The sequence below is a fragment of the Canis aureus genome, chromosome 32 (genome assembly GCF_053574225.1).
Source record: "Canis aureus isolate CA01 chromosome 32, VMU_Caureus_v.1.0, whole genome shotgun sequence".
NCBI classification, from domain to species: domain Eukaryota; kingdom Metazoa; phylum Chordata; class Mammalia; order Carnivora; family Canidae; genus Canis; species Canis aureus.
In genome coordinates this window covers 14,396,032-14,415,842 of record NC_135642.1, presented here as the reverse complement: position 1 = coordinate 14,415,842, position 19,811 = coordinate 14,396,032, and the positions used below count along the sequence as shown (strand labels likewise).

The window sequence follows — 19,811 nt, the reverse complement described above, 5'->3', positions numbered from 1 at the left end:
TTGCTTGAGATTCTCTGCTCCTCCCCCTAACCCACCCTTTTTTGTGCTTGGGCTCTCTCAGAATCTTCACACACACACACACACACACACACACACAAAACCAAAAAAACACCTGCCAGGTGCTAAGAGGAGCTCTTGGGAGGCACTCACGTGGGCGCTGCTTCACCCCACCTGGAGTGCCGGTGCCATCTGCCCTCCTCCGCCTGGTCTCCCCGTCTGGATCTCTCAGTGAGTAGCAACATCCAAAGCGCTGCCCATCTTGTGTTTCCAAACGAGAAATGAGTTAACACAAGAATATGCCTCTTAACATTTCAACTGGAAAGTAGTCGAAATAACCTTGTGTAAAGATACAGATAGGCCATCCTGTGTGTTGAGGGCTGAGCGGAAGATGATAAAAATAGTCCCGGCAAGAATTCTCAGACACACGGGCAGCCCGGGTGGCTCCGCGGGTTCGCGCCGCCTGCAGCCCGGGGCGTGATCCTGGGGACCCCGGATCGAGTCCCGCGTCGGGCTCCCTGCAGGGGGCCTGCTTCTCCCTCTGCCTGTGTCTCTCTCTCTCTCTCTCTCTGTCTCATGAATAAATAAACCTTAAAAAAATTCTTAGACACAAATGGTGGATCAGTTGACAATGGCTGGAGAACCGGTGGGTGCCCGTAGGCCAGGGGATGGAAAACTCAACCTTGGAGCAAGACAAGGTCAAATGAAATTAGGCTAATTTTATCCTAACTTCTTTAGGGTGGTGATGGCTGAATCTAGAAAACAAACTCTGGAAAGACTGTGCTTATCACATTAGATAAGTCAGGTGTCTCTCTCGGGAGAACTGCTCACCCTCGAGTCCCCCGCGCCCCCCCAGCAGCGGCCTTGACCCAAGGCCTGAGCCGGACCCCGGGCCAGGGAAGCCCCGGCCCCGCCCCGGCCCCGCCCAGGCCCCGCCCCCGCCCGGCTCCGGCCCCGCCCCCGCCCCGCCCCTTCGTCCCGCGGCCCAACGGTCGCTCCTCCGCGCCCGCCCCGCCCCTCCCAGGCCGCCCGTGGCGCGCCGGCGCCTGCGCAATCGCCTTCAAGCGCCCGGACCGGGATGGCGGCCGTTTTGGAGTCGCTGCTGCGGGAGGAGGTGTCGGTCGCAGCCGCCGTGCGGTGGATCGCGCGCAGCGCCCAGAGTTCGGAGGTAACAGCGCTCGCTCGCCCCAGGCCTGACCGAGTCCGCTCCCGCGGGAGGTCCCAGCCGTCCGGCCGCCTCCCCTCAGGAGCCTGCCTGGCTGTCAGCCCGGGCCGAGTGCGCCCAAGTCGGGGCCGCTGCCCGGGCCGCCCGCCTCCGCCCGCCTCCGCCCGCCTCCGCCCGCCTCCGCCCGCCTCCGCGCGCCCCGCGGCCCCCGCGGCCCCCGCGGCCCCCGCGGCTCGCGGCTCGTGCTCCGGGCCGCCCGCTGACTCGCCGCTTCTCCCTCAGGATGACCCCGGGGAGGCGGCCGCGCTGCGCTCCCTGCGGCCCCTGCGGAAGGAATTCGTGCCGTTCCTGCTGAACTTCCTGAGGGAGCAGAGCAGCCGCGTCCTCCCGCAGGGCCCCCCGACCCCCGCCAAGGCCCCGGGCTCCTCGGCGGCTCTGCCAGGGAGGCCGGGGGGCCCGTCGCGGGGCGGCCGCGGGGCGCGCAGCCAGCTCTTCCCTCCGGCTGAGCCTTCGAGCGCCGCGGCCGCCGAGGCCCCGCCGGCCCGCCGCGGGGGCAGGAGGCGGGGCCCGGGGCCGGGCCGCGAGCGTGGGGGCCGCGGCCCCGGGGGCCTGGAGGAGGGGGTCGGCGGAGAGAGTCCGCCCTGGGCCGCGGGCCGCAGGCGCAGGAGCTCAGGCAGCCCCGGCAGCCCCGGGCGCGCGCGCTCGGACCCGCCGAACCTCAGCAACCTGGAGGAGTTCCCTCCCGTGGGCTCGCTCCCCCCCGGCCCTGCAGGGTGAGAAGCCGCCTCAGCGCGAGACTGGCCGGGGTTGGGGGCGGGACGACCACGCTAGCGAGACGGGAGCTTCGCCAGGGCCCCCGCCGTAGCGGTGGTGGACGGGGCCGCGGTGGAAGGTAGGAGTTTGAGAAAAGCCTGTGGCCACTCAGCAGGACGAAGCCTTCACGTAGGATCAACCCAACTCCGGTGAGCGAAGAGCGGTCACTCTCCAAGCCCAAGACCTGCTTCACCTCACCCCCAATCAGCTGTGTCCCCAGTTCCCAACCCTCAGTCCCGGACACTAGCCCTTGGGGCCATGGCCTTCCCCCAGGGTGCAGAAGTCTGCAAGAGGAGCGGGAGATGCTCAGGAAGGAGCGGTACGACCTTGCCACTCCCCGGGTTGGCAGCTTCCTCCCACTGGGGGATCTGCAGGGCTTCTCCCTGAGATCGGTTCGCCCCTGGGAGCCCTGGGTCTGGTTCCTGGCCTGTGGACGTCTGCTCTGGAGGAACCGGAGTGTGGCTGTGGAGGGGAAGCCGGGGAAGTGCTCATGACATCTCTCTGTCCCCATAGCTCGAAGCATCTGCAACAGTCACCTACTCCCGCCTGTCCCACCTCAGAATCGGGGTCTCCCCTCCCCAGCCGGACAGGAAACCTCACAGCTGAAGCCGCTGACCCTGCCAGAGTGTCGTCCCGCCAGCGCCTGGAGCTGATAGCCCTCATCTACTCTTCATGCATTGCCGGTAGGTGAGGGCAAGGGGCTGGAGTGGAGATGCTTGCAGAACTGCGGGGTAGGAGAAACGGTAAGGCATGCAGAACTGAGCCCTGTTTCCGAATGGTGCCTGACACCCTGGGATTTCTTTTTATGTCCAGAGAACTTGGTACCAAACCTCTTCTTGGAGCTTTTCTTCATCCTTCAACTCCTTACTGCTCGGAGGATGGTGGCCGCCAAGGACAGTGACCTCGAACCAACTCCAGGAGCACCAGGTCAGTGGGCAAGCCTCTTTTTGGGAAATGAGGTCTGGAGATAGAACAGTTCTTAACTGACAACTTGGTACTATCCTTCTAGATTCCCTGGAAAGCCCTCTGTTCCAGAGTGTCCATGATTGTGTCTTCTTTGCTGTGCAGGTTTTGGAGCATCAATTTCAGTGAGTTTCCCCAGCTGAAGCATTTAAGCCTTATTCCCATTGCCCACTCACTGCTCTGGCCCCTTGGGGTTAGTGCTTGTGTTTCACACAGGCGCGGGGACCCTGGGCCTCTTCCTGTATGTAGCCTCTAATTTTGTGTCAAGGCCATGAACTTAACTCTGGAGAGAATCAAATTGCCCCCTGTGGTCTTGGCATCTGCCCTATGGGCTTATGTCTAATGTTTCCCTGCTCTAGTTGGTCTCTGGCCTCCAGCATCTTACACGCTCAGCCCATGGCTTAGCCTTGCATACCTGTTCCATGCTCCAGATAACGTGTTCTATGATGTGCAGGTGCCCGCTTCCTATATGTGGCTCGTCCCAGTCTTAGTCCTATGTGCCTTCATCCCTGTACCCCTGTAGGGTTCTCTCCTACCTGGACAAGGGGACCTTGAAGCTGTTGGCTGAGAACGAGCGGCTGCTGTGCTTCTCACCGGCTCTGCAGGGCCGCCTCAAGGCTGCCTATGAGGGCAGTGTTGCCAAGGTAGGGACCTCATCTATCCAGGACCCGGCCTTTCCCAGCCTCATAATCCAGGCAGCCCCAGGGCATGCCACTCCAGTGTCACTGGGCTACGCGGGGGTGAAGTTTTCTGAGTATGACCTGTGAGGGTTTCCATCCCTAATGTCACTGCCATATTTTAGGTCTCTCTGGCGATGCCACCCTCTGCTCAAGCTGTCTCCTTTCAGCCAGAAACAGACAATCGTGCCAACTTCTCCAGTGACCGAGCCTTTCATACTTTTAAAAAACAGAGGTGATAAGAAAAGGGAACTTTTGGGAGGGAACAAGGTGGCATTTTCTCTGGGATAGGCAGCTTATGTTTTCATAGAAATTAGGAGCTTGGCACTAACAGGTGGTAGTTTAGCACCACTGGGCCCTTCCTACCAACCATCATAATGGTCACATATCTTCATTCTGTTTCCTGCCTGTGGACTTGAATCTCGACCTTAGCAGCCTTCTCACAGGTGTATAACTTTAGTCAGGGGTTCTCAAACAAGAGAGAACTGGATTTTGCTGTGCACAGGAGTATGTGAAGCATGTGGTGTGCTGCTCCTGGCTGTGCAGCGTCATCTTCACGTAGAGGACTTTGGAGAGGATAAGGAATGGGGCTGGGATAGCCCTGTCCTCCATTCCTCTGAGCTAGTGAGGGCACTCCTGGGAGTAAGTGAGGCCAGCTGTGCCTCGGTTGATCGAGCGTACTTGTGTCTGTCAGGGACGTGTTTTTTGAGGTGCTTCGAGAGTGGGAAGATCGGCACGAGGAGCCTGGCTGGGATTTTGAGAAGGGCTTGGGCAGCAGGATCAGGTAGGTGCTCCCGCACTGGTCACCTCGTCTCTCTTGCTTCTGGCGGTGAGCAGCTTAGTGGTGCTCGGGTAGCTAATTGGAGGAGGGCTCTTCTACTTCCAGCCCACAGATGGTACCTTTGCTGCTCTTGAATCTAGTTATTGGCAACTTTGCCCCTACTCAAAAGGGACTTGTTTGGCCAGCTCCTTGCACTCAGACCTTAGATAAGTGCAAAGCCCTTTTTCCAGATTGCTGGAGTTCCAGATTACTTGGGCCAGGTCACTGGTTAGACCCCTTCCAACCTCCCATTTTTCTCCATCATCTAGTTCAGTAGTTCTGATAACTTGGCGTAGCTAGATGAGATGCAGAGAGAATATCCTCCATCCTGTGATCTACCTCCTACGTGGGTCATGAAACTCCCTGGAGCCCCAGGTAGACTAAAGATTAGAGGGGTGGTATTATTTCTTGTCAAGTTAAGTGTATCTTGAGGGATCTTGGTGCTGAAGAAGGTGTCTCTTACCTGTTCCTATGTCATTGTGCTGGCCAGTTTGGGCTGAGGTCTGCCCAAGCCCCTAGTAAAGGACTAAAAGGCCCAAGGATTGGCTCTTTCTCTCTGGTTTCTGCCCCCTTCTTCACTCCCTCACATTCTGTTCCTGCCTCTTATGCCTCAGAGCCATGATGGGTCAACTCTCTGCAGCCTGCAGCCACAGCCATTTCGTTCGGCTTTTCCAGAAACAACTTCTCCAGGTAATAGCTCCAGCAGGAGATTAATCTACAGTGGACAGTAGGTATTAAAGGCAGCCGAATAATGGCTAGTGGGGCAGCCGGGCAGGTCCTGGGCAGGAGTTTGAACAGGAGTTCTGCTCTTGAGGGGTGGCCAGAATGCAGGCAGCCAGAGCCCTCTGTCACGTGCCCTGCACGTGCTGCCTTCCTTGCCCTTGAGTAGAGAGAGCACTGGTGTAGGACTCAGGCCTGATTTCAGATCCTAGCTCTGGTGACCCTAGGCACATGTTTAACCTTGCAGTTTTAGCTGCTTCACCTGTAAAACGGTATAATCCTTACCTTGAAAAACAGACCTGTGGCACCCGATACAGGGTTGGCATTCCATAAATGTTCATCTAGTCCTTCTTTCTAGAAAAACTTACTGGCTTTTTATTTGTCTCCTCTTTCTGCTGCCCCAGATGTGTCAGAGTCCCGGTGGCACTGGGGGCACTGTCTTGGGTGAGGCTCCAGATGTGTTAAATATGCTTGGGGCTGACAAGCTGGGGCGGTTGCGGCGCCTACAGGAAAGGCTTGTGGCCCCTCAGAGCAGCGGGGGACCCTGCCCACCCCCCACCTTCCCAGGCTGTCAGGGTTTCTTCAGGGACTTCATCCTGAGCGCCAGCAGGTAAAGGTCCCATGTGTCTTACAGGGAGTGGGGCTGGGGCCAGGAGAGTTTTGTCTTTCCAAAAGGGCAGCAGTTCTCTCCTTGCCTGGAATATAACAGGGTGGGACTGGGTGATGGACCAGTTTGGGTCCTTCCAGCTCACACTTCCTGCCTCCGTTCCCCTTCTCATTCTTTTACCCCCGTAGGTACCTCATTGCTCCTTGGCCCTCCCACTGTGCTTTTCCGTCTGTAGCACCTCTTCTCTACTCTGGTTCTTTCTGCCTCTGCCAGTATCTTTTTTTTTTTTTTTTCCTCCCCTTCCTAGCTTCCAGTTTAATCAGCATCTCATGGACAGTCTGAGTTTAAAGATCCGGGAGCTCAACAGCCTTGCCCTGCCCCAGCCTGAGCCCAGCGATGAAGATGGGGAATCAGACGTGGACTGGCAGGTTAGAAGGCAGGGTGAGGCAGAGTACGGGGTTCTGACCTAGGAGGGAAGTGCTATTTCCAAGAAGTTTGTAACAGATTCAGAATTACTCTAGAAGCCCTACACTTAGGACTTTTTACTTTCCTGATCCCTTGCAGGGTGAACGGAGGCAATTTGCTGTGGTGCTGCTCAGCCTGAGGCTTCTGGCCAAGTTCTTGGGCTTTGTGGCTTTCCTGCCATACCGGGGGCCCGAGCCGCCCCCCACCCGTGAGCTCCAGGACTCCATTCTGGCCCTAAGGAGCCAGGTGAATGGGGGCTCTGGTAAGGAGGGCTGGGAGGGGCCCCAGTGCTGGAGGGCATGCCCCGACCCCAGCCTGGCCCCCTGACCAAGCCCTGCCCTGCCAGGTGCCCCCGGCCCTAGACGTGCGGGCTCTGCTGCAGCAGGGGCTGCGGGCCCGCCGAGCCGTGCTCACCGTGCCCTGGCTGGTGGAGTTCCTTTCCCTCGCTGACCACATCGTGCCCCTGCTGGACTACTACCGCAGCATCTTCGTGGTCCTGCTCCACCTACACCGGTGAGCACGCACAGGGCGGGGCTGGCACCCAGGGCCCGGGAGAGCGCTGCTGAGGCTGCTGCCAGTGAAGACAGTCCAGGGGCCTGTGCTTCCTATGCAATCCCATAGCCGTGCCCGAACCCTGGGGAGATGCACAACTGGGCCCACGGCAGACAGCGAGGAGTTACTTGCACCTTAGCCCTGCTTGCCTGCCCGACGTTCATCCCCTTTCGGTCTGCTTTGGAGACTTGCCTTCTCAGTGATAGCTTTCTTTTACTTCATTCCATATCTTTCTTTGCACAAATTTACTTTTCAGGAGTTTGGTCTTGTCAAAGGAAAGTGAAGGGGAGATGTGTTTCCTGAACAAATTGCTGCTGCTTGCTGTCCTGGGCTGGCTTTTCCAGGTTGGTAGAGTGAGAGAAGATCTAGACTGGGGAAGGGAGGCAGCCACTGTGGCTGGAACTGGGGAGTAAGAAGTAAGAGAATGAGTCTGAATGCGGTCAGGGCCAGAAGATGGAGGTTCAGAGCGGGGGATGGGGCTCACCATGGTTTTGGAGGGAGGTTGCTTTACACCTGGAACCACAAGGTGTGTGTGTATTGAATCTCTATAGTGCTGACTGGAGTTTGCACTGCCCTGATCTTTTGTCAGATTCCCACAGTCCCTGAGGACCTGTTCTTTCTGGAAGAAGGTCAGTTGGATGCCTTTGAGGTGGATACAGTACCTTCAGAGCATGGGTTGGTAAGTGTTGGGGCCTGGCCAGAGCCCTGGGAGTGGCAGGAATAAAGGAGGCAGACAGTCTGGGACTGGGAGTTCTAGAGAATGAACTCTCAAGGAACCCCCTTCCTGGACTGTCCCATTTCTGGCACAGTGGGAAGGAAGAGAGAAGCCTGCCTGCCTAACTCTGCTCTGTTCTTTCCGCCAGGATGGCATGCCTGTGGTGGACCAGCACCTGCTCTATACCTGCTGCCCCTACATTGGTGAGGATGCTGATCCTCCCCCACTCCAGGTCCTTGACCCTTGGCCTGTCCCTCTAGGAGTACCCCACAGCATCCCATGGGCCTAGTACCCTCATATGTTGTTCTCAGGCCTTCCCCGGGTGCCTCAGCCTCTTTACTCCACAATTACTTCAAGTCCAAGATGCCTGGGAGGGTATGGGTGGCTCTAGAACCAAGCATTTGGGCTTCCTTGATGCAGGAGAGCTCCGGAAACTGCTCGCATCATGGGTGTCAGGCAGCAGTGGGCGGAGTGGGGGCTTTGTGAGGAAGATCACTCCCACCACCACCACCACTGGCCTTGGAGCCCAGCCTCCCCACACCACCCAGGGGCTGCAGGTAAGGGGCCTGCGAGAGGCAGGGGGTGCCCAATGGGGAAGAGAAAGGAAACTCTTCATGCCCTGTTCTCGCCTCTCTACAGGCACAGCTGGCCCAAGCCTTTTTCCACAACCAGCCGCCTTCCCTGCGCAGGACTGTGGAGTTTGTGGCAGAGAGAATCGGTTCCAACTGTGTCAAACATATTAAGTGAGCGCAGGTTGAGAGGATTGGGAAGGCAGACATGGAGGGTGCCAGGCTCATTCCCTTATATTTTACCCCTTTCATTTTTAAAGATTTTATTTATTCATGAGAGAGAGAGAGAGAGAGAGAGAGAGAGAGAGAGACAGGCAGAGACACAGGCACAGGGAGAAGCAGACTCCATGCAGGGAGCCTGACTTGGGACTCGATCCTGGGTCCCCAGGATCAGGCCTTAGGCTGAAGGCAGCGCTAAACTGCTGGGCCACCCGGGCTGCCCCATTTTCCCCCTTTTAATCTTAACTTCATGTTGCCAATCTGAGAGAAGTTAGCCTGAGGGGAAGGATGTGGCAGGGAGGCTAAAATTGCTAACGGCTTTTGGAGTTAGTTCTGAGATTTCCTTGAATTTGCAGTCCCTTTCTGATTCAGTCCCTCAGCCACATCGAAGCCTTTCTCCGTCCCTGCTGCAGGGCCACACTGGTGGCAGATCTGGTGCACCAGGCCGAGTCGCTTCTTCGAGAGCAGCTGGTGATGCAGGGACAGGATGGGGGAGATCCAGCCCAGCTGTTGGAGATCTTGTGTTCCCAGCTGTGCCCCCACGGGGCCCAGGCATTGACCCGGGGGCGGGAGTAAGAGATGCTGGTCTACTTGGACCCTTGTGTCTCCCCACCCCCCACAACCACTCAGCTTTTCTTTTTCTGGCTTTCTCACATTTCTCTCCTTTATTCCATGTCCTCTCCAACCCCCCTTTTTCTGTTTTGCTTCCTCTGTATCTTGGAACCCAAAGTCCAAAGCTGAATTTGGAAGAGTCGGGGGTTGGGTGTCCTATCCCGAGTCAGGGACCAGGGCTGGGCCCCGGGTTGACAGTGCTTCTCTTCCCCACCACCCCCCACCCCACCCCCAAGCAGAGCCCTCCTGGTTCAGGCGATGTGTGCACTTGGTCCTTCCTTCTGTGAGCCAGGCTGAAGTCTCTAGCCATCACTGACTGTCTCTGTCTCCTTTCAGGTTCTGTCAGAAGAAGAGCCCTGGAGCCGTACGTGCACTGCTTCCCGAGGAGACCCCAGCAGCTGTAAGTAGGGAGGAAGCCTAGAGCTAGCCGGCTAGTGTCCAGTGGTGGGAGAGGTGCACCACATGGCGTGGGCGTGTGCGGCTGCTGGTGGAGGGTGGACCCGTTGGGGGTGGTCCTGGCCTTGGGAGAGCCTTGGATGTTCCTGTGGTCCCCAAGCCTCCCCTGACGCTGCAGTTCTTCTGGGTCACAGGTTCTCAGCAGCGCAGAGAACATTGCTGTGGGGCTTGCAACAGAGAAAGCCTGTGCTTGGTTGTCAGCCAACATCACAGGTAAGGTCCGGGCCAGGGGAGGGCTGGCCAAGTTCTTCAAAAGTGGACTGATAAAGTTCAAGGCCTTTGGGGGAGATGGACATGAGCCAGCAGGAAACAGTGACAGAAATGGCTTGGCGTTGGCATGACTCCCTTTTCTGTTCTCCCTTTACCTGCAGCACTGATCAGGAGAGAGGTGAAGGCGGCAGTGAGTCGCACACTTCGAGCCCAGGGTCCTGAACCAGCTGCCCGGGGGGAGCGGAGGGGCTGCTCCCGAGCCTGTGAGCACCACGCTCCCCTCCCCTCCCACCTCATCTCCGAGATCAAAGTACACAGCTCCCCTCCTCCCTGCGCCCCTCCCCTCTCCCCGCTCTTTTCCTGGTCTCCCTCCTTCCTCGCGTCCGCTGCCTTGTCTCGTGTAGCCGCTTTCTGTGTTGTGCAGCTAGTCTGGTGTCCTTCATGACTGAATGGGGTTCCGTAGGGCAGAGGTGAACTGGTTGGTTTTCCTATTTGCTCTTCTCGGACTTCCGGTACCTGATCACCCAAAAGGGGAAAAGGGCAGATGGGAAAGTTTGGGAGGGGCTACACATTACACAGTGACGGGAGCCTGGTAATGGTGGCTGTCTGGTGTGGTAGGAAAGTCTAAAGGGGTGTCAGCTGCCGTTGGGAATCAGATTTCAGGAATGTTTTCCTCTGTGGGAGGCGATGCTTATTTTTTAGTTACAGGCGAGAGTAATAAACTACCATTACTCTTGATTTGGAAAATTTAGGGTCAGCAAACAGCCCATGGGCCAAATCCAGCTTTACTGGAACACAGGCCCCCTTCTTCCTTTATGAGCGGTCTTGGGCTGTCTTTTGTGCTATGGCAGCAGAACGGAGTAGTTGGGGCAGAGACATCACGGCCTGCAAGGCCTCAGCTATTTGTGGGGCTAAATATTAGGACTGGGGCTAAGAATGACTAAAAAGATGGAGAGTACCCAAGAGGGAGAAGAAAGAAAAGGCCAAGTGGCCATTAGCTCCTGGTTTTCTCTGCTGAAACCAGATTCCGGAGAAGATGAACAGAGAAGCATGAAGAGAGAAAATCCACCGTGGGTATAGCAAGCTGGTTCCTCTAAATGCTTTACCCTGAAGGCACTCTCAGAAGTGGCTAGGTTCGGCTTTGTCCCAAGACGAGTGACATCTTGCACTCTCTGGCAGAATGTCATTTCCTCAGCTGACCTGCTCCACCTGTTCCTCTGTTGTCCACTTGGTTGCTTCTCCCAGCTGTGTGGTCCCACCTGAGCCCCAGGTCTAAGGCACCTTGGCCCAGCCACTTCATCCAGAGGCCCTGTCTTCCTGTGCCTTCTGCCTCTTTCCACTGGCTGATCCCTGCCCTGGGCCACGCCCTCTGTGGCCTCCCAAATGCCAGCCAGGTACGAAGTCTCACTCTGCTTCTATCCCTACCATCCCCAGGATGTGCTATCTTTGGCCGTGGGGCCCCGGGACCCCGAGGAGGGCATCTCTCTGGACCATCTGGAGCAGCTCCTGGGCCAGCTGGGCCAGACACTGCAGTGTCGCCAGGTGAGATGGGGCAGGATGCTCTGCTGTGCGGCCTCAGCTGGGGGCCTACTCACCAGTGCTGCATTGGCTCAGGGCTGCTGCTGCCAAGGATGGCGCTAACGCCCAGGGTCTCCCTGCCTCTTCCCCACAGTTCCTGTGCCCACCAGCTGAGCAGCATCTGGCCAAGTGCTCTGTGGACTTAGCATCCCTCCTTGGTATGGCTCCTTCTCATTACATCACTCTGGCCAGATCCCCTACATCTCTGGGCTGGGTACAAGCAAGATTAGAAACACAGAGCTCGGTTCTCCTCCTCCCAGGGGCTGGATCAATGACCCTTCTTCCAGCTCTTAAAGCCTGGCTTCTTTTCCCATAGTTGCAGACCAAATCCCTGTCCTTGGGCCCCCGGCGCCACGCGGGCTAGAAAGAGGGCAGGCCCGGAGGCTCCTGCACCTGCTGCTCTCCCTGTGGAAGGATGGCTTTCAGGTGCCAGTCCCACTGCAGCTGCTGCTGAGCCCAAGGAATGTGGGGCTTCTGGCAGACACCCGGCCACGGGAGGTGAGCCAGGCCCCCACTGCAGTCCTGTTCTCATACCTAACACCCTCACCCCCCTTGCTGTGTGCGGGCTCCCTTAATTCTCCCTTTCCTGGCAGCTCATCTTCAGCGACACACCTGCATGGGCTCCAGCTGTCCTCCACAGCACTTTTCTGTCCTTTGGCTCAGTTGGGGTCACTGTGCAGTCCCAGACCCCCGACCTCCTCCCTGTGTGTTGCAGTGGGACCTGCTGCTGTTCTTGCTCCGGGAGCTGGTAGAGAAAGGGCTCATGGGACGGCCAGAGATAGAGGCCTGCCTGGGCAGCCTCCGGGATGCCCAGTGGCCAAAGGTAAGGAGACTTCATCTCCTCAGACCTAGATGGAGAACAGGTGTGATCTCTCTCTTTTATCCTGAAATAAGGCAAGTGATGGGGCCCAGGCATTCTTAGGAGCTTCCCAAAGCTCAGTGGGTTTTGCCAAGTATTTTCAGGACCGCCCTGAAATAGCAAGGCTGGTCTGGGGTGCCTTTGTCACATCTGAGTGGCTGTTGTAGAAAAAAGAAACTGTCAGTGGAGGAAGGGAAGAGGGAAGGCAGGTAAGCAGTTGGAAGCATGGCACGGTGAGGAGTATTTAAAATCAAAATAACCTAAATTTTAATCTCTGCTGGTACTTAATGTTATTATGATATAGGGCAGAATGATTTCTACCTCTTAGGGTTTGTCAAGGTGAAACATGGTGAAGTCCTCGCTACATGGTTGAGTCTTGTGTCAGATTTCTCTCTCCCTGCAGGATCTTGAGCATCCCTGAATACTAATGGGAAAAGGTGTCACGTTCATTTCAGTGCAGAAGGCAGGTGGGACAAAACCAGGTTGTCTCCCTAGTGGTTAGCTAGGGCTTGAGATGAAGGATTGACTTTTAGTAGAAAGGATGCACCATCAAGAATTATGAGTCCGAAAAAAAAAAAAAAAAAGAATTATGAGTCCGTGTTGTCGTCTTTCTGCTTGTTCCAGGACTTCTCTGAAGAATTAGCAACACTGTTCAACCTCTTTCTAGCTGAGCCTCCCATGCCAGAACCCCAGCTAAGAGCTTGTGAGCTGGTGCAAACCAACCGAGGAACTGTGCTGGCCCAGAGCTAGAGCTGGGGAGTGGCCGTGCCTTGAGTGACCAGAACCCTGGAATCCCGGCTGATGATGCCTCAGGAGGAGGCCCTGCGCCCCCCCCCTCCGCAGTGCTCACTGCTGACTCTTGCTGAGGTGGGAGTAGCTGAGTCTAGTCGGGCCTCCTGCTCACATGTGAAGGAAGTGTGGCTGCCTCGCATCCCACCGACTGCAGGCTCACCACCCGAGTCCTAGAGGAAGGAGGAGGGTTCACTGGATTCAGGATTATGATGGAACAGCCTAGAGACTCCAGTCCTGGAGCAGAAGAATTGGCATTATTTGGATTATTAAATGACATGTGTGGGCTTGATGACATAGGATTCAACCCCATTTGCTGCTACCCCAGCGTTCCTTAAAACTTTTGTGGTTTAGAAATCATGACAGAGGCCAATGACTTCTGCTTAACGTGTGAGTAAAGTTAAAACATGAATCTTGGGAGTCGACCTTTTCTTACCACCAGGAGCTGGACTGCCTGCCATCTCCTTAAAAATGCACAATACGTGAGATGGGGCTGACCTGCCAGAAACCCAGCTTTTACCCTGCACCTTCTCTGCCTTCAGCCCTGTACAGGTACTAACTCTCAACTGCCCCATCCAGGGGCCAAGCACAGGGCAGAACATTAGAGCTTTTTAAAATAAACTCTTTTCTTTATCAAGGGCTTTCTGTCTAGTTCTTTTCACCTGATTGTTCCCTTTAAGCAGGCGCAGTCTCAGGTGGGCATCGACGGGGCAGAGCTGCACTGAGGGCCTGGCCACTTTGCAATGCCTCAATGTTCCAGCAGGTGAGACCTGGGGCCCTATTAACTCCTTGCCAATAGTAGCAACTTCTATACAACCCACTTCAAGGTTTAGGTTAATATGCAGAGTTCCTACTCTGCAGCTACTCAGCTGAGCAGACTAGATGACAGCTACTCAGACTAGATGACAGGGCAGCCCTTGTTAGGCTTGTTTTGTTAGGGCTGGGCTTGTTTGATTTGGCTCGGAAGTCTGTGTCTCTAAATGATCCAGCCATTGATTTTGACTAAAAAGCACTACCTTGGTAATATGCATGAAGTTCACTCCTATAAAATTGGTGGTTTTTCTACATTAGCAGTGTATACAGAGAGGTTCAGGCTGTTTGTTAGAGGAAGGAGCTGGTACTCAGAAAACCCTCCTGTGTCTTGCAAAACTGCCTCTGCATCCGTGTGTATTTCCTGAGGGAAAAGCGCACAGCTGTCAAAGAGGCCAACCCAAGGAAGCGTAAGGTTCTCCAGGCCAAGGGGGCCTGCTGTGTCGCCTTAGAAAAGCCGGTGGGAAATCCTTACTGGTGGCCAGCAGCACAGAAAGATCCCTCAATTACCACCTTGTTCAGGCTTCTTCCCTTTCTCCTCCCAGTGTTGCTCCTTTCATACGTTTTTGCAGCTGAAACTTCCTTCCATAATCTTCATTTTCAAAGACCTTTATCTTTGTCCTTTAAATCCATTTTATATTATAGCAAGTTCAGGAAGTTCTGAATGCCTGGGAACCCAGAGTTTTCAGAAGGGTTTTATCTTTCTGCACACACTAGGTGTGGCTGAGCACAAGCACCGCCCAGGAGGCAAGCCCAAAGCCCCATGGACACTGGGTTCAGCGTAGCCCCAGCCCCATTCAGGAAACTTAACCCTGGGCCTACGTGAATCTGAAAGGTCCGCTCTCCAGCCAGTAAAATAAACTTGGGAATCACAGGTAGCTAATGAAGTAGTGAATGAATCAGGTCCCTTTCTATATGTCTGCTTTCCACTAATTGTCTTAAACAGTGGTTTTCAAAGTGTGGTCCCCAACCAGCAGCCTCAGGATCACCTAGGACTTAAAAACACAAATATGAATTCAAATATGTTGAATTATTTCAACATGACCTACATTATTTCAAATATGACCTACTCCGTCAGAAACTGGGATGTAACAAGTTCTCCAAGTGATTCTGACAAAGTCTGAGAACCATCTATCAAAACCAAAATTTGACTTTGCATCATGATCATTTAGAGCTGAGTCCCTAGACCATCTTGAATACAAAATCAGTCTCAGTTAATACTCCTTAGATTGTCGACTCAGACCAGGTGGGCAGCTCTCACAGAAAGAGGTCGCCTCTGGATGACCCGTATGTTCAGAATCCCATTGCCAGCTCTGCCTCAGAAGCCCAGAGGTGCTCACCTGTTAGAGAGCTTCCTTCTGGGGGGTTGTGGTCACTGCTGTGTGGCAGTGACTGATCCAGTATCCTCTCATGTTCACACCTGGGCTATAGCTGGCTACAGTTGGGCACTGATCGGGTTGCTGTTCACAAGCAAAGTTGTGCTGAGCTCCAGGGAAGAACTTACATTTGTGTGAACCGTATAGCTTGAAACTGGCCCATGAGCAGTTGTTGCCATCATCTCCAGGCTAAATTCTGAGCTCAAGTGATAACAGTAGTCTTCACTAAATGAAAGGACACCATGGACTTTTAATTTGCAAATGTTCTGACTTTTTCAATCAATAGTCTTTTAAGAGATTTATATGAAGAGATGGAAGTAAATAAATAGGGTGTTAAATATACCCAAAAAAATTTAACCAGAAAGATAACGTTTTAAAGCAATTTAAAAAGCTTTCAATCTGAGGTAAAAGAAAAAACAAACCCTGCAAACACTTCTAAAGAAACAAATCTCTGTGCTGTACCATACAGAAACTGACCTTTTCACCACATCTTTTTAATTCCTATATGGTCACCTTCCTCCACCAAAGACTGTGGGCACCAGAATGGAAGCGGAGACTCTCTCCCACCCCTACCATGTCCACATAACCATACAGAATACTCAAAGCTCAAGGTCAGCCAGGCTGAGGTACCAGGAAACCGAGCCTATTCCCTAACCCATCTTAGAATAGCACATCCTACCACAGCAGCATGGACGCTCAAGAGACCACTGAAGGCTGGCACCAAGGCTCTGAGTCTGAGGGAGGTAAGGGATGGAACTGTTTCCTTCTAACAAATCACTTACCCCCTCCAGGAGTTCTAATATCTTTTCTCCAGTCTTCAAAAAGCAACTTTTCAGCTCTTTGAGATTTCTCTTGCCCTGTCAGCAGCCAACATTTGGCTGCCCTCCCCTACCCCTCCTCAAAGAGCCATCCTTGACCCCAAATCTGTCCAACCTGCTTCTACAGTGGTCTTCCCATTCTGAGCTCGAGCGATGGTTCTGAGACTGAACATTGCTCAATACTCCTGAATGAGGCAAAGACCCAAATATCCTCTCCTGTGAGGGAAAGGAAGGGGGGCGGGGTAAGCAAAAATTAATAATAAAGTATTTTGTAAAAATCCAAGGAGAAACGATTCTGAATCATTGTGGTTTGCGTAACTTTTTTTTTTTTTTTTAAAACCGGTTTTCTGGTTTGCCATTTTCCAATACTCCATTCCACAGTGGAGCTGGAAGCTAGAGGCAGATTCTGAACAGTCCTGGTCAGCGGCTGCTTGATTCCCTCCCTGCCCAAGGGCTGGGCCCAAGCAAGGAGGCAGGGTGCCAGAGTACTGCCCTCTCCCAGTTCTGCTGGTTGCACCCAATCCTGGTCTTCAAGTAGCTTGTCCACCACAGAGTCCCAGGGACAGGAAAAAAAGGGGAGAAATCCAAAATGCTGAGGTGAGTATCATTCACTCTGGCAAGCCAGGGCCAGGAGCTCAGGTCCCCTTACTCTGCAGAGGCGCCAGCTGTCACCCAAGTACTAATGGGGCTTTGCTGGCAACTCAGGTCTGAGTGCTGTCTGCCTGGTTAGCCACAGCTGGTAGCCTTGGCTCTCCTTGCCTCCTGGCACAGAGTGATGAGAGCCACCTGAGTGTCACTGGTGCATGAGAGCCACCTGCGTGTCACTGGTGCATGGAAGCTGCCTGCGTCTCTGCAGCACCATCTGGACAGTGCGATGCTAACAACCAAGGAAGGAAGCCAGTCTGGCTATGACCAGCGGCTGCTGTTTGATGAAGGAGCTTAGGAGCTGAGGAGGGAAGCCTGGTGCACCAAGTTCTACCTGAAATTAAGCAGAGAGGGAAGAGTTAAAGGTGTGAATGGACGTGGGAGGACAAGCCAGGGCACATGTCAGACTCCAGGAGCCATTCAGGCTGTCATGATGGGAAAAGCGCCTCCGACTGCCTGTGGTCCCAGAGTTTACAGGCCTCTGGGCTCTGCTGTTCAGATCTAGGCCTGGGCTTCACCTCCTGCTGACGAAGGTCACGTTGGGGAGCTGGGAGTGGAGAGGAAACAGATTGGGCCAGGCTCGCTCTGCTGAGGCTGCTGCTCTCCCCTTGCCATGACCTCTATCTCCTGAGGACGCTGGCTTCAGAGAGGCTAAAGGCCACCCTGATCTTTGGTGACTGAGCAACTCTGTCCCCCATCCTGCTCAACTCCCCATTGACACCGCCCCACTCCCCTCTTACTGTGATGACCCAAGAAGCCTGAGTCTCCAGCTCTTGGGACACTAGGCATAAGGCCTAGGGTGTTGAGCAGAAAATTCCCACGGGGCGCTGGGGTCAAACCAAGGCATTCCATGCAGCCAGCCACACAGGGAGGATCACCTGGGCCAAGTAGATGACTCTGGTGATCTCCTTTCCTTCCACAGTGACAGGCTGCAGGATCCAGGCACTGGGCAGGATCTCCCCTCGGACCATCTTCCTGCTAGGTCTCGGCATGGATGTGTCATAAACAGACTGAGCTGCCATGATAGACAGGTGGCCCTGGGGACAGAGAGAGATGTGGTTCAGACAGGGACAGGCTCCAGTACAGCTGCGTGTCCTCATCCCCACCCAAACCTCCTTTCTCCAGAGGGCCTGATGCCCACGATGACTGCCCCTCATGGCACTCCAGCCCACATTCTGCCCACAATATCTTTACCACCAGCAAGACAGGCACCTCTTTGGCTTCCACGCAGACACAGCAGAAATCCCGTGGCTGCTTCAAAGCACACAGGGTGGTATCACACACCAAGTATACTAGAGGATCAGGAATGGAGAGAGTCAGGAGGTACCTGGACGGGCCTAATCCTAAATCCTTCTCAGCCCAGGAGCCCCCCAATATCCCATCATTCTGCAACTTGACAAGTAGACCTAGGCTGAGTGATCTGGACATTGTCTGAGTACCCAGTTTCCCAGGAGGGCTGCCTCCAACCCCACTATCTCTGTCCCCAGGCCAGGGCCCACAAAAAGCCTTCCCTAGGCTCACCCAGGTTGATGCTATTGGTCACTCGCTGATGCAGCCTTGCTGTCTGGATGGGCTTGTGGTATAGTGGCCACAGGGTGGGGTCACTCACAGCTGCCCACACGTGAGATAGTGGCTGCGACACCACGCCTGCCCCCAGGAAGCCATGCCGAGTAGAAGAAAACATCTTATAGTAAAGTCGTACCTCCTGCTCTTCACCCTGATAGCTGGGGAAATAGCAAGTGTGAGGAAGAGGAAGAAGGGGTAAAAACTGGGCTCCAGGGTCACAGAGGAGCAGCTCGGGGTGAGGGACTCCAGAAAGCCAGAGCAGAGAAGAAAAAGGAGGAGGGAAGACAAGCAGGATAGGCAGGTTAGGACGGGACATGATGCAAAGGAACTTACTTCCAGCCAGCTGCTGCCTGGCAGCTGAAGAGGTTGTGCAGATTATCTGAGCAAGCAGCCATTACCTGGAGACACAGAGATCACACCCAAATTAGTGGGCACAGTACAAACCCAGCCCTCGGATCAGTCAGTCACTCAGACCAGCTTGTACTGAATTCCTCTTCTGTCAAGATGGAGAGCCACTGAGGAAGTCCCTACCACCTCATGTGCCCTGCTCTTTTCTCTCCTTTCCCTTCCTCCCCCCCACCCCCCTGCCCCACACCAAGCAGAGGTCTGACAACGGAGCCATGGGACAAGTGGAACAGTTCCTCACATCAGCAATAGAGAGGTCCACGATGTGCTTGGCCAAATCCTGATAGGAGGAGGAGAAGCAGGCCCCCAGGCTGGACAGGCTGGACGGAGAACAGCAGCCGCTGCCTAGGGAGGTTCTGGGGCCTGCAACAAATAGGCAGAGGCTATGAGACACCATGAGCATCAAGGCCTCAGAGCAACAAAGCCTCCTGAGCAACAGGGACTTGGGGCTGATAACCTCTGGCTAGTGACTCCCTGGGATCTAGCAGCCTCCAAAGCAGGGCAGGTAGCTATGTACCCTCCCCCCTCACTACTCACCAGAAGCTAAGCTCTTCCAGGCGGACCCAGCCAGACTCAGGTGACTGGTCCTCACTGTAGAACTGCCCCGAACATCCCCTATCCAGGAGTCACTGCAATCAAGCAAGTTTATGTCCCCCTGCAAAAAAAGAAGATGCTTGGAATCAGAGCCAAGGAAGATAAAGAGAAAGCAGAGCACCAGAAGCCCGTGCAGAATTACCTCCTCTGCCTCTGAACTGTGCCAATAGTTTCTAACATAAAGGCTCAATCAAAAAGATCTTCCCCACTGGGATTACAGTATGCAGGATGCCCCTGAAAAGCCAAGAACAAAGGGACTGGTTTAGTTCCTGGACAATCTCCTTATGCTTCAAGCCACAGGCTCAAAGACTGCTTGTAGGAGAGCTCTAAAAGGAATCAGAAGAAACAACCTCAGAAGACCCAGAACAGAGCATCAGTGGGTGTAGTGGGGCCTCTCTCCCACTGCAGCACCAGGAATGAGGCCATGGCTAGAGCTGAGTGTACTGTGGATAGCAAACAAAGCCCAAGTGGAAAGGAGGGGAAAGAAAAGCAATGGGCTGTGAGAAGCTTGACCCTTAGACCTGACCCCGCCAAACCTCCAACCCCTACCTCCCCACCCCTGATACAGCACTAAGCCAAGGGTCTTAATTTGGAACCAGATTGGGATGATCCTCTGGATCTGCAATATGTTCCTCCCACCTTTACCTCAGCCAGCAACTCAAGGACACGACCTTTGACTCTTACTGGACCTAATAGGCACTGTCCATCCCACTTCTATCATCACTTAACCTACTGCTACTCTAAAGACAAGAAGAGGTGAACATAGACGGTTCTACCTCCATCCTTGCCTCCACTCCTCCTGCTGCAACAT

General features: G+C 54.6%; 2 protein-coding genes across 7 annotated transcripts in view; one reads left to right on the top strand and one right to left on the bottom strand.

Annotated features, from left to right (window-relative positions):
• Positions 1-1,038: 1,038 nt before the first annotated feature.
• CDAN1 (codanin 1) lies at positions 1,039-13,419 on the top strand. Of its 5 annotated transcripts, none has more exons than XM_077880801.1 (28): positions 1,039-1,165; positions 1,445-1,935; positions 2,088-2,294; positions 2,489-2,658; positions 2,789-2,902; positions 2,985-3,063; positions 3,462-3,582; positions 3,741-3,850; positions 4,310-4,399; positions 5,050-5,125; positions 5,560-5,765; positions 6,070-6,190; positions 6,327-6,473; positions 6,574-6,740; positions 7,036-7,123; positions 7,369-7,458; positions 7,643-7,697; positions 7,915-8,051; positions 8,134-8,237; positions 8,696-8,854; positions 9,231-9,294; positions 9,485-9,563; positions 9,722-9,870; positions 10,995-11,102; positions 11,233-11,296; positions 11,455-11,636; positions 11,854-11,961; positions 12,622-13,419. In XM_077880801.1, exons 1-28 carry the CDS (start codon positions 1,076-1,078, stop codon positions 12,745-12,747), a joined length of 3,702 nt encoding a protein of 1,233 aa, XP_077736927.1. In that variant the 5' UTR covers positions 1,039-1,075; the 3' UTR covers positions 12,748-13,419. The 5 variants fall into 5 exon arrangements, 3 of the variants coding, with proteins under 3 accessions (XP_077736927.1, XP_077736924.1, XP_077736926.1); XR_013370101.1 differs by having other exon boundaries at positions 1,060-1,165; positions 11,732-11,961; positions 12,622-12,761; XM_077880798.1 differs by having other exon boundaries at positions 1,060-1,165; positions 2,091-2,294.
• STARD9 (StAR related lipid transfer domain containing 9) overlaps positions 13,213-19,811 on the bottom strand; it is a 136,571-nt gene continuing 129,972 nt past the window's right edge. The window contains exons 27-33 of one of the 2 annotated variants that reach the window (XM_077880795.1): positions 18,944-19,061; positions 18,648-18,769; positions 18,335-18,399; positions 17,957-18,159; positions 17,648-17,727; positions 17,314-17,472; positions 13,213-16,769 (exon numbers count right to left, since the gene is read on the bottom strand). In XM_077880795.1, the coding sequence (XP_077736921.1) occupies positions 16,668-16,769; positions 17,314-17,472; positions 17,648-17,727; positions 17,957-18,159; positions 18,335-18,399; positions 18,648-18,769; positions 18,944-19,061 (849 nt within the window). In that variant the 3' untranslated portion in view covers positions 13,213-16,667. Of the gene's footprint in view, positions 16,770-17,313; positions 17,473-17,647; positions 17,728-17,956; positions 18,160-18,334; positions 18,400-18,647; positions 18,770-18,943; positions 19,062-19,142; positions 19,235-19,811 lie in introns of those variants that run through there. The other variant, XM_077880796.1, reaches the window with a different exon arrangement.

Bases quoted from the DNA above. Each gene is read 5' to 3' on its own strand.
- CDAN1 (XM_077880801.1), top strand. From the start codon at position 1,076: ATGGCGGCCGTTTTGGAGTCGCTGCTGCGGGAGGAGGTGTCGGTCGCA. The intron at 5,126-5,559 runs GTAATAGCTCCA...CTGCTGCCCCAG, and splicing joins TCCAGAAACAACTTCTCCAG to ATGTGTCAGAGTCCCGGTGG. The intron at 9,295-9,484 runs GTAAGTAGGGAG...TCTGGGTCACAG, and splicing joins CCGAGGAGACCCCAGCAGCT to GTTCTCAGCAGCGCAGAGAA.